Raw genomic sequence first — 12,875 nt, forward strand, 5'->3', positions numbered from 1 at the left:
TTTCATATGAAGGAGGCCTGATGGCTTGAAAGAAAATGGAGGAGTAGTGAGTGTAATGAATCATGAGTCTGCGCAAATCACTAGTCCGAACTATGTTCAGTTATGACAGGTTAACCACGTTGGTCATTAATGTGACACATAGAATGTGAAGAGAGTTAGGCTTAGAATGAGGAGTGCTTGAATCTGGAATTCCACTGTCCATTTCCAAATCCTGAAGTCCAAAGCGTGGAGCTGCCCTGAGGACTGACTAAGAGACGGATATTGATCATCAAACAAGATGCACTTTTTCTTCCCCATTACAGAAGCCACAAGTATTGGGTTTTTGCTTCCGGGTATGGAAGGGTTGTCTTATGAGGAAAGATTGAACGGATTGGGTCTATACTCATTGGAGTTTAGACGAATGAGAGGAGATCTTATTGAAACATACAAGATTCTGAGGGGACGTAATAGGGTGGATTCTGAGAGGATTATACCTCATGGGGGAATCTAAAACTAGGGGGCATAGTCTCAGAATAAGGGGTCGCCCGTTTATGACAGAAATGAGGAGGAATTTCTTCTCCCAGAGGGTCGTGAATCTTTGGAATTCTTTACCCCAAAAAGCTGTGGAGGCTGAGTCATTGAATACATTCAAGGCTGAGTTAGACAAATTTTTGATCAGCAAGGGAGTCGAAGGATATGGGGAAAGGGCGGGAAAGTGGAGTTGAGGTAAAAATCAGATCAGCCATGATCTCACTGAATGGTGGAGCAGGCTCGAGGGGCCGAATGGCCTACTCCTATCTATTATGGTCTTAATTGGAAGTAATACTTCTAAGTTTCCTCTAAATGTGATACACAGGTAAGGATAGTGGTGCCCAACACCTATTGCATGTTCATTAACATTTTATTGAATTATGGCAGACTAAGATAGGAGATAAACAAATTTACATCCAGTCTACAGCACAGAAACAAGCCATTCATCCCAACAGGTCTATGCCGACGTTTATGATTCACACGTGCCTCCTCCCACCCCTCTTCATCTAACCCTATCAGCAAATTCTTCTATTCCTTTTGCCCTCATGTACTTATCTAGCTTCCCCTTAAATGCATATATGCTATTTGCCACAACTACTCCCTCTGGTAGTGAGTTCCACATTCTTACCACTCTTTGGGTACAGAAGTTTCTCCTGAATTCCCTATTGGATTTATTAGTGACCATCTTATATTTATGGCCCCTAGTTTTGGTCTCCCCCACAAGTAGAAACATCTTCTCTACACCTACCCTATCAAACCCTTTCATAATCTTAAAGACCTCTATCAGGTCACGCCTCAGCCTTTTTCTGGAGAAAAGAGCCCAGCCTGTTCAGCCTTTCCTGATAGGATATAAGAACATAAGAACATAAGAAATTGGAGCAGGAGTAGGCCAATCGGCCCCTCGAGCCTGCTCCGCCATTCAATAAGATCATGGCTGATCTGATCCCAACCACAAATCTAAAGAACACAAGAAGTTGGAGCAGGACCCGGCCACATAGCCCCTGGGCCCTCTCCGCCACCCACAGGGCATTGACCGATCCGAACTCAGCTTCATGTCCAATTTCCTGCCCGCTCCCCATAACCCCTAATTCCCTTTACTTCTAGGAAACTGTCTATTTCTGTTTTAAATTTATCTAATGATGTAGCTTCCACAGCTTCCTGGGGCAGCAAATTCCACAGACCTACCACCCTCTGAGTGAAGAAGTTTCTCCTCATCTCAGTTTTGAAAGAGCAGCCCCTTATTCTAAGATTATGCCCCCTAGTTCTAGTTTCACCCATCTTTGGGAACATCCTTACTGCATCCACCCGATCAAGACCCTTCACAATCTTATATGTTTCAATAAGATCGCCTCTCATTCTTCTGAACTCCAATGAGTAGAGTCCCAATCTACTCAACCTCTCCTCATATGTCCGCCCCCTCATCCCCGGGATTAACCGAGTGAACCTTCTTTGTACTGCCTCGAGAGCAAGTATGTCTTTTCTTAAGTATGGAGACCAAAACTGTATGCAGTATTCCAGGTGCGGTCTCACCAATACCTTATATAACTGCAGCAATACCTCCTTGTTTTTATATTCTATCCCCCTAGCAATAAAAGCCAACATTCCGTTGGCTTTCTTGATCACCTGCTGCACCTGCATACCAACTTTTTGATTTTCTTGCACTAGGACCCCCAGATCCCTTTGTACTGCAGTACTTTCCAGTCTCTCGCCATTAAGAAAATAACTTGCTCTCTGATTTTTCCTGCCAAAGTGCATAACCTCACATTTTCCAATATTATATTGCATCTGCCAAATCTCCGCCCACTCACCCAGCCTGTCTATATCCCCTTGCAGGTTTTTTATGTCCTCCTCACTCTCTACTTTCCCTCCCATCTTTGTATCATCTGCAAATTTTGATATGTTGCACTCGGTCCCCTCCTCCAAATCGTTAATATAGATTGTAAAGAGTTGGGGACCCAGCACCGACCCCTGTGGAACACCACTGGTTACTGGTTGCCAGTCTGAAAATGAACCATTTATCCCAACTCTCTGCTTCCTGTTCGATAACCAATCCTCCACCCATGCCAGAATATTACCCCCAATCCCGTGATTTTTTATCTTAAGTAATAATCTTTTATGTGGCACCTTGTCGAATGCCTTCTGGAAGTCTAAATACACTATGTCCACTGGTTCCCCTTTATCCACCCTATACGTTATATCCTCGAAGAACTCAAGCAAATTTGTCAGACATGACTTCCCCTTCATAAAGCCATGCTGACTTTGTCCTATTAAATTATGCTTATCTAAATGTTCCGTTACTGTCTCCTTAATAATAGACTCCAAAATTTTACCCACCACAGATGTTAAGCTAACTGGCCTATAATTTCCAGCCTTCTGCCTACTACCCTTTTTAAATAACGGTGTTACATTAGCAGTTTTCCACTCTGCCGGGACCTCTCCTGAGTCCAGGGAATTTTGGAAAACTATCACCAAAGCATCCACAATCCCTACTGCCACTTCCCTCAAGACCCTAGGATGGAAGCCATCAGGTCCAGGGGATTTATCCGCCTTGAGTCCCATTATTTTACTGAGTACCATCTCCTGAGTGATTTTAATCGTATTTAGCTCCTCCCCCCCGAGAGTCCCCTGTTTGTCCAGTGTTGGGATATTCTTAGTGTCCTCTATTGTAAAGACTGAAACAAAATATTTGTTCAGCATTTTTGCCATCTCCATGTTTCCCACCATTAATTTCCCGGTCTCATCCTCTAAGGGACCTATGTTTGCCTTAGCCACCCTTTTTCTTTTTATATAACTATAGAAACTCTTGCTATCTGTTTTTATATTTTTTGCTAATTTCTTTTCATAATCTAACTTCCCTTTCTTAATCAATCCTTTAGTTACTTTTTGCTGTCTTTTGAAGAATTCCCAATCTTCTATCCTCCCACTAAGTTTGGCTACCTTATATGTCCTTGTTTTTAGTCGGATACTATCCTTGATTTCTTTACTTAGCCACGGATGGCTGTCATTTCTTTTACACCCTTTTTTCCTCAGTGGAATATATTTATTTTGAAAGTTGTAAAATAACTCCCTAAATGAACACCACTGCTCATGTACCGTCTCACCCTTTAATCTATTTTCCCAGTCCACTTTAATCAATTCCGCTCTCATACCATCATAGTCTCCTTTATTCAAGCTCAGTACGCTTGTTTGAGAATCAACCTTCTCACCCTCTAATTGGATATGGAATTCAACCATGTTGTGGTCGCTCGTTCCAAGGGGATCCTTAACTAGGACATTATTAATTAATCCTGACTCATTACACAGGACCAGGTCCAATGTTGCCTGCCCCCTTGTAGGATCAGTTACATACTGCTCAAGAAATCCATCCCTGATGCACTCAATGAACTCGTCCTCAAGGCTGCTCTGCCCAATTTGATTTGTCCAGTTAATATGATAATTAAAATCCCCCATAATTATGGCTGTTCCCTTATTACATGCCCCGACTATCTCCTGATTAATACTTCTTCCAGCAGAGTTGCAACTATTAGGAGGCCTATATACTACGCCCACTAATGTTTTTTTTCCCTTATTATTCCTTATCTCCACCCAAACTGTTTCATTATCTTGATGCTTTGTCCCAATATCATTTCTCTGTATTACAGTGATTCCTTCCTTTATTAACATAGCCACCCCACCTCCCCTTCCTTCCTGCCTGTCCTTCCTGATTGTTAAATACCCTGGCATATTTAATTCCCAGTCGTTGTCACCCTGCAGCCATGTTTCTGTAATGGCCACAAGATCATACCCATACGTAGTTATTTGTGCCGTTAACTCGTCCATTTTATTACGAATGCTACGTGCATTCAGATAAAGAACTTTCAAATCTGTTTTGTGACGCTTAGTTCCTGCTTTTTCCTTTTTTAACACTTTACCTATTACTCCATACCTTCTGTCCCTTCCTGTTACGCTTTCCTCTCTCTCTCTGCTCAGGTTCCCAACCCCCTGCCACTTTAGTTTAAACCCTCCCCAACAGCACTAGCAAACACTCCTCCTAGGACAGCGGTCCCGGCCCTGCCCAGGTGCAGACCATCCGGTTTGTACTGGTCCCACCTCCCCCAGAACCGTTTCCAGTGTCCCAGGAATTTGAATCCCTCCCCCTTGCACCATTCCTCTAGCCACGTATTCATTTGAAATATCCTCCTATTTCTACTCTGACTAGCACGTGGCACTGGCAGCAATCCTGAGATTACTACCTTTGAGGTCCTATTTTTTAATTTACCTCCTAACTCCCTATATTCTGCTTTTAGGACCTCATCCCCTTTTTTACCTATATCGTTGGTGCCTATGTGCACCACGACAGCTGGCTGTTCGCCCTCCCCCTCCAAAATGTTCTGTAGCCACTCCGAGACATCCTTGATCCTTGCACCAGGGAGGCAACACACCATCCTGGAGTCTCGGTTGCGGCCGCAGAAACGCCTGTCTATTCCCCTTACAATTGAGTCCCCTATCACTATAGCTCTGCCACTCTTTTTCCTCCCAGCCTGTGCAGCAGAGCTACCCGTGGTGCCAGGAAGTTGGCTGCTGCTGCCTTCCCCTGATAAGTCATCCCCCCAACAGCATCCAAAGTGGCATATCTGTTTGAGAGGGGGATGGCCACAGGGGACCCCTGCACTACCTGCCTGCATCTCTTACTCTTCCTGGTGGTCACCCATTCACTTCCTGCCTGTATACCCTTTACCTGCGGTGTGACCAACTCGCTAAACGTGCTATCCACGAGTTTCTCTGCATCGCGGATGCTCCACAGTGAGTCCACCCGCAGCTCCAGCTCCGAGATACGATCGGTCAGTAGCTGCAGGTGGACACACTTCCCGCACACATGGTCGGCAGGGACACTGGTAGTGTCCATGACTTCCCACATCTTGCAGGAGGAGCATATCACGGGTGCGAGGTCTGCTGCCATGACTTGCCTTAGCTTAGTTACCCCTTTTAAATTACGTTGAAATTAGAAAATGTTAACTGTACTGGGGACCTAGGTTCACTAAAAAAAACACTATCTGCTATAAAACCTGCAGATCTTCCCTTTCTTATTACTTTACTTACAGTAAAATGGTAGAAATACTCACCTGAACCTACTCACCAATCAGCTGCCTCCCCTGTGCCGCGTCACTTTCTGACTGGTGACGTCACCCCGAACTCTGCCGCTGGTCTCAGAGTCTCGCTCTCAGAGTAAGCTCTGGTCTCGCTCTCTCCGCGCTGTTTATATCCCCGCTCTGGTCTCGCTCTCTCCCGCCGCTCACCGACTGGACTCTCGCTCTCTCCGCGCTGTTTTTATCCCTGCTCTGGTCTCGCTCTTTACCGCCGCTCACCGCTCTCAGGTCCACTACCGCTCTGCAGGAAAAGCAAGGCAAAGCAGCACCTCCTTCCCCCACTTTACCAAACTCCCACACGTACCGAACTCTCAGCACACTGTGTTGTCCTCACACCGTGCTGTCCGCACTGACAGGCCCCTGTATTTCTACAGTTGAGACTCAGATGAGTCAGGCCTGCCCCACCTTCAGGGACCAATTGAATCTAGCTAACCAATTAACTTGCTACAGCAGCTCTCTGCTGAAGCCAGACAGAAACTTAGAAATTTAAACTTTCAAATTGACCTTAAACAGTTGAAGCAATATGCACTAGATTTAAAGAGATTAACCCTTAAAGAGATTAACCCTTCAACTCCCACACGTACCGAACTCTCAGCACACTATGTTGAATCTTTTTTGCAACTTCTCCAATGCCTCTATATCTTTTTTATAATATGGAGACCAGAACTGTGCACAGCACTCCAAGTGTGGTCTAACTAAGGTTCTATACAAGTTTAACAAAATTCTTTTCAATTCTATTACTCTAGAAATGAACCTAAGTGCTTGGTTTACCTTTTTTATAGCCTTATTAACCTGCGTTGCTAATTTTAGTGATTTGTGTATCTGTATCCCTAGATCCCTTTGCTCCTCCACCCCATTTATACTTATTATCCAAGCAATATATGCCCTCCTTTATTCTTCCTACCAAAATGCACCTTACACTTATTTATATTGATATTTATTGCCAATTACACACCCACTCTCCAAATTTATTAGTGTCTTCTTGTATTTTGTCACATTCTTCCTTTGTATTAACTACATCCCCAATTTGGTGTCATCTGCAAATTTTGAAATTGTACTTCCGATTCCCGAATCCAAATCATTAATGTAAATTGTGAACAAGTGGTCCCATCACCGATCCCTGTGGAACACCACTTCCCACCTTTTCCCAGTCTGAGTTACATCGAAACTACAGCACAGAAACAGGCCATTCAGCCCAAATGCTCTATGCCAACGTTTATGCTCGTCACGAGTAGCTACCCTTAATCCCTACTCTCTCTTTTCTGTTTTGTAGCTACCTGTCCCCTGACTCCACTTGCTCTTCTCAAACAGGCAGACACTTAGTACTGAGACACTTAAGTGCCACATCAAGGATTTGTGCCCTTTCACACACTGAGCTCCTGATAGTCTGTGACCATATGGGCACAGAGGAGGAAAAAATCCAGTCAAGTCAACTAAGGGCATATTTGTATATCTCCTAGGAATGGGATCAAGAATAGTGTGGAAGTCTACTCCAGTTCACATACCAGCCCTATTGGGGACTATTACTTGGCATTGGGAATGGAGTTGTACTAAATAGGAAGAGAAAATAGCTCATCAAATAGGAACATTTAAAAAAAAACATTCAAGCAGTGGTTTACCACAAAATATTAACCTGCAACTGAAGCAAGCCGAAGATCCAAACACCAACAGGGCATTTACATACAGGCAAGGATCAAAATGGTTCCTATTGGTTGACATTAATAAAAAATATACTTTAGAAAAACATTATCCAGTAAACATATGTTCTGGTGCTCCAAAATCAGTGAATGAGGCAGCAACTGAAAATTAAAGATTTTTTAAAAAATAAAAATACTCATGTACAATCTAATGACAATAGAATCATAGAATCATAGAAGTTACAACATGGAAACAGGCCCTTCGGCCCAACATGTCCATGTCGCCCAGTTTATACCACTAAGCTAGTCCCAATTGCCTGCACTTGGCCCATATCCCTCTATACCCATCTTACCCATGTAACTGTCCAAATGCTTTTTAAAAGACAAAATTGTACCCGCCTCTACTATAGTGTGTTAGTCTGGACTTTAGCACACCACTATTTTCTAATACTTCAACCCTGGTTGGCTAAAACCCATAATAAATGTACATCTCTATTCATTAGTAGCCAATTAAGACGTGTAAACATAACTTAAGGGGGAGGAGAGAAACTAGAAAAAACTGCAGTAGATGAAGACTAAGGAAGGATTGCACTTGTACAGACTCCAGAAACTAAGTAATGAATGTTTTAACCCCTCAATTCTCATGGATTAATTTACTTGTCCGGGCATTGTCACACCCCAGGGATGCCAGAGGGCACTTATTTAGCAGCTATCATCTTGGTTTTCACATGGATCACTGATTGACCCGGACATGGTCAGTCTACAAAGCTTCTGAGTCTGGGGTTTTGATTAGCTGAAAAATGTTTTTTTTCCAGCAATGAAAACCCAGTTTGTCTAAATTTGCTCCAAACTTCTAAATCAAAAGGCAGTCATCAGCCTTCCTGATTACACAGCAGAATTTTCATGGACAAAGCCTCATGTGCCTCATTGCAATCATGAATACCAATCTCCTCCTCCCAGATATAAATCGGCCTCATATTCAGCCTTCGTTCAAGTGGCAGTGCATTCGTCCGAATCAGACAATTCTGGTTTTAGATCCCATCACAACCTTGAGCATCTAGGCTCAAGCTTCAGTGCAGTACTGAGGGAGTGCTGCATTGTTGGAGGTACCATCTTTTGGATGAGACATTAAACCAAAAATACCAGTATCCCAAGAGGAGCAGGGAGTTCTGGCCACATTCCTGCCTCAACCAACGCCACCAAAAAAACAGGTTAACTGCTCATTTACCTCTTTTGCTGTTTGCGGGATCTTGCTGTGTACTAGTTGGCTGCCATGTTTGCCTACATAACTGTGTCTATGCTTCAAAAGTACTTTATTGGCTGTGAAGTGTTTTGGGATGTCCCAAGGACAGGAAAGGTGAGTTCTTTCTTTCTTAGAGCGGAGCTCAAGAAACATTAAATTCCCATATGTAATGTATTGGTGTACCTTACTTACAAGACCAAAACTTGGAGAATCTCAGTATCACACATTTGAGTGAAGTGATAGTTTATTTAAAGGTAACACTATTTCTGCTTCGCTGCCAGTTTTCATCACTTGGAAGGAAGAAGAGGCTGAACTTTGGCAAATGCTGGAGTTTCCAACAGAAACAAAAGTTTAAAAAACATTTATAGGGGATAAAGGTTGGGAAAAATAGAATAGGATTAAGTAGGATAAAGTAACAATTACATCAAGACAAAGAGAATGGGAAAAAACAGTAAGATAGAGACAGGGAGAAGAGAAATAAAGTATTTACAATTTTTATTTTCCATATTTAATTTAGTAATTTAGAGTTAATATTACAGCAATAGTACTTCCTAAAGTTTGAGTTAATTTATTACTGTAATATTAAAATACTACATCATTGCACTTGAAAAAGAAATAAACAACCAATTAGCTCAGGGAGACAGAAATTCCCAGGACGTGTCAATAGTCAAAGGATTACTATCACAGTGGAGAGTGATCGTTATTGGTGCAGTGGAAAAAACCCTGGAAAAACAGTAACTTGCTGCAATGACATGATGAGAGTAAATGAACTACTGATTCTGCAGATTCCTTGCAGATATCAGCTCCCAAACTGTGGCACTGTAAATCTTACTTAATGAAAGTACTATACACAGTCTCATATTTTAAAAATAGCATGAACTAAAACTGAGGTTGAAACTCCAGTCTTCATTAATATTAGTTAGAAAAAAAAGATGCCACTGTGTAATGCGGAACGTTTTATACATGGGTCTGCTTTTTGTGCTAATACTGGCAAAGACTAGAATTTCAGCTCCTGGTCCGCTGCTCAATTTATTTTCTTTAAAACTTTTGATTTTAAAACGACATCAAATAAACTTGATCATAAGCAGCACCCTCATTTTTGCTTTAAAAACATTGCACCTCTACCCTGCCTCCAAGAGCTCTGATCGCTTTGTATATAGTACCTAATCTAAAAATAGGTTCACAACACAAACATTCATGGCATTACACGTGTTCACAGGTACAAATGGTTTTAGAAGCTTAATGGGTTGGTTTCTGATAAAATAAAACTGTACTCTCCCTTTTTCCCCTATGGAAGAAAAAATAAACCTTATCTTCAGCACGTGGGTCCACTCCAACATTTCCTTTCTCTGCTCAGAAGGTATTGAATGAGGACAGAACAGCGAGCTGAGGTGCTTGGAGAATGAGACGGCTAAATATTTACTTGTAATGTTATGAAGGGACTTTAGTTACAGGAATTGAATTAGTTAAGAGGATGGTGACATGAAAAATATTTCAAAGAAAATTCAGTTGCATCCATCCGTTTTCAGAATTCAGCAAAATGTATGCGGCCCTTGGTAACGATTAGTCCTCTGAAGATGTACATCAGTCACTGTCAGACTCATCCTGATACTTAGATTTAATGGCACGGCCATTTTGTAGAGGCATTTCTTCATAATCACTCCTAACAGGGAAAAATTCAAAGTTACTGAACAAAAACTTTAACTTTCAAAAACGTTTGTTCAAATGATTAAAGTGGATTAATGGGTATATTTCGCACCACTTCGATAAACGTTGTGAAATGTCTTGGTACTTCAAGCCTCAAAGCACTTTTGCCAAGAAACTTTTAGTTGGTCAGCTGCATTTCTGACATGTGCATAAACCCATTAGGTTTGTGCATCTCCAAACCAAACTACTGAGAAGTTTACAGGCTCCCAAGTGTGCATCTTAAAACAGTTAAGACCATGCAACCTTTCAGCAGAGAGCTTATAACCCAGCTAGGACCACTATGCCTTTGTTTGCAGAGTTATCTGGAACCAAGTGAGAAGAATCCCAGCCTCTAATGACAAGCCGAGCCCTCCAGGTCCATTAGTGAACCGGCTGACTGGTCAATCATCAGAGATAATGTCTGTAGTACTGCAGACCTTCTCATGGGCAATAAATGATGGCCTTGCCAGCGACACCCACATCTCATGAACGAATTAAAAGGTGAACTGTTTTGATACATCTTATACTCCCAAAAAGTTACGCTACACGGTCAATGAAGAAAAATAAGACCGACAAATGCACCTTTCACCCTCTCAGCATGAGCCCAAGACTTTTCTCTGGAGGAGAGAAGGCTGAGAAGTGACCTGATAGAGGTCTTTGGGATTGTGGTGGGTGGGGGTTTGATGGGGTGGACATTTTTTTTTTTTTTTATTCGTTCATGGAATGTGGGCATCGCTGGCGAGGCTGGAATTTATTGCCCATCCCTAATTGCCCTTGAGAAGGTGGTGGTGAGCCACCTTCTTGAACCGCTACAGTCCGTGTGGTGAAGGTTCTCCCAAAGTGCTTTTAGGAAGGGAGTTCCAGGATTTTGACCCAGCGATGATATATTTCCAAGTCGGGATGGTGTGTCACTTGGAGGGTAATGTGCAGGTGGTGTTGTTGCCATGTACCTGCTGCTCTTGTCCTTCTAGGTGGTAGAGGTCATGGGTTTGGGAGGTGCTGTCGAAGAAGCCTTGGCAAGTTGCTGCAGTGCATCCTGTGGATGGTACACACTGCAGCCACTGTGCGTCGGTGGTGAAGGGAGTGAATGTTTAGGGTGGTGGATGGGGTGCCAATCAAGCGGGCTGCTTTGTCCTGGATGGTGTCGAGCTTCTTGAATGTTGTTGGAGCTGCACTCACCCAGGCAAGTGGAGAGTATTCCATCACACTCCTGACTTGTGCCTTGTAGATGGTGGAAAGGCTTTGGGGAGTCAGGAGGTGAGTCACTCGTCGGAGAATACCCAGCCTCTGACCTGCTCTTGTAGCCACAGTATTTATATGGCTGGTCCAGTTAAGTTTCTGGTCAATGGTGACCCCCAGGATGTTGATGGTGGGGGATTCAGCGATGGTAATGCCGTTGAATGTCAAGGGGAGGTGGTCATTGCCTGGCACTTGTCTGGCGCGAATGTTACTTGCCACTTATGAGCCCAAGCCTGGATGTTGTCCAGGTCTTGCTGCATGTGGGCTCGGACTGCTTCATTATCTGAGGGGTTGTGAATGGAACTGAACACTGTGCAATCATCAACGAACATCCCCATTTCTGACCTTATGATGGAGGGAAGGTCATTGATGAAGCAGCTGAAGATGGTTGGGCCTAGGACATGGAGAAGGTGTTTCCGCTTGCAGGTAGGTCTGGGACTGGAGGTCATGGATGTAGGATGGTCACTGCTGGGTCCAGTGGGGAGTTCAGGAGAAACTTCTTTGCCCAAGGAGTGGTGGGGGCGTGGAGCATGCTGCCACAGGGAGTGGTTGGGGCGAGTAGCATGGATGCATTTGAGGGGGAAGCTAGATAAGCACATGAAGGAGAAAGGAATTGAAGGATATACTGATAGGGTTAGATGAAAAGGGTGGGAGGAGGCTCATGTGGAGTATAAACATCAGCCAGTTGGGCCGAATGGCCTGTTTCTGTGCTATCGACTCGATGTAACTGTGTCTAAGCATGCACTGGAACTGTAGTGATAGGAACCAACAATTGCAGCATGTGTCATTTATATCTTCCAATCAATGCCTTTCACATCCTCTGGAGTGATGCAGGGACCTGATACTGCACTTGGAGGCACCCACTCCCTTATCCCACAGGCTGGCCATTGCTCAAGATGCAGAGAATCCTCAGGCAAGTCTGTCAGCAGCACATTTGCAAAGAAAAAAAGCACTAGCTGGAAAACACACTCCAAGACAGTCCCCGGAGAAGCATTCAACAACTTTCAGTACATTGCCTGCAGAGGCTGAACAGGAATTTAATAATCTTCCAATCTCACTCATAGGGCGAGCCACCAGAATTAAAACCTTACACTCCAAAAAAATAGAAATTTTCTAGGAAAACAACAGCATGATTAAAAAGTCAAAAATGGCAAGGTTGTTAATAACCTTAAACCATGACAGTACTTAACTTACCCATAAATCACATCATCATCAGAGTCATTTAACATGGAGAAGGCTGGGTTATCTTTTAGCTGGGATTCTAAGGAGAGAGAATATTTGTAAAATAACTTTCTCCACAAAGGTTTATCTTAAAACTAATTTCAAAATACTTCAATTTGGATAGGTTAGCGTTTCTGACTTATACTTGGCACAGATCACAGTGCATCAAGGGTGTCAGGCTTCTTGCAGTATTCTGCCATGGAAACAGCCCAT

General features: G+C 43.2%; 1 protein-coding gene across 1 annotated transcript in view; it reads right to left on the reverse strand.

Moving 5' to 3' along the window:
* Positions 1–8,742: 8,742 nt before the first annotated feature.
* The window catches only part of tmem181 (transmembrane protein 181), a 97,785-nt gene continuing 93,652 nt past the window's right edge, over positions 8,743–12,875 (reverse strand). Inside the window, exons 16-17 of the mRNA XM_067989151.1 lie at positions 12,636–12,702; positions 8,743–10,179 (exon numbers count right to left, since the gene is read on the reverse strand). Coding sequence (XP_067845252.1) covers positions 10,101–10,179; positions 12,636–12,702 — 146 coding nt within the window. The 3' untranslated portion in view covers positions 8,743–10,100. The remainder of the gene's footprint in view (positions 10,180–12,635; positions 12,703–12,875) is intronic.

This window comes from Heptranchias perlo, chromosome 8 (assembly GCF_035084215.1).
Source record: "Heptranchias perlo isolate sHepPer1 chromosome 8, sHepPer1.hap1, whole genome shotgun sequence".
NCBI classification, from domain to species: domain Eukaryota; kingdom Metazoa; phylum Chordata; class Chondrichthyes; order Hexanchiformes; family Hexanchidae; genus Heptranchias; species Heptranchias perlo.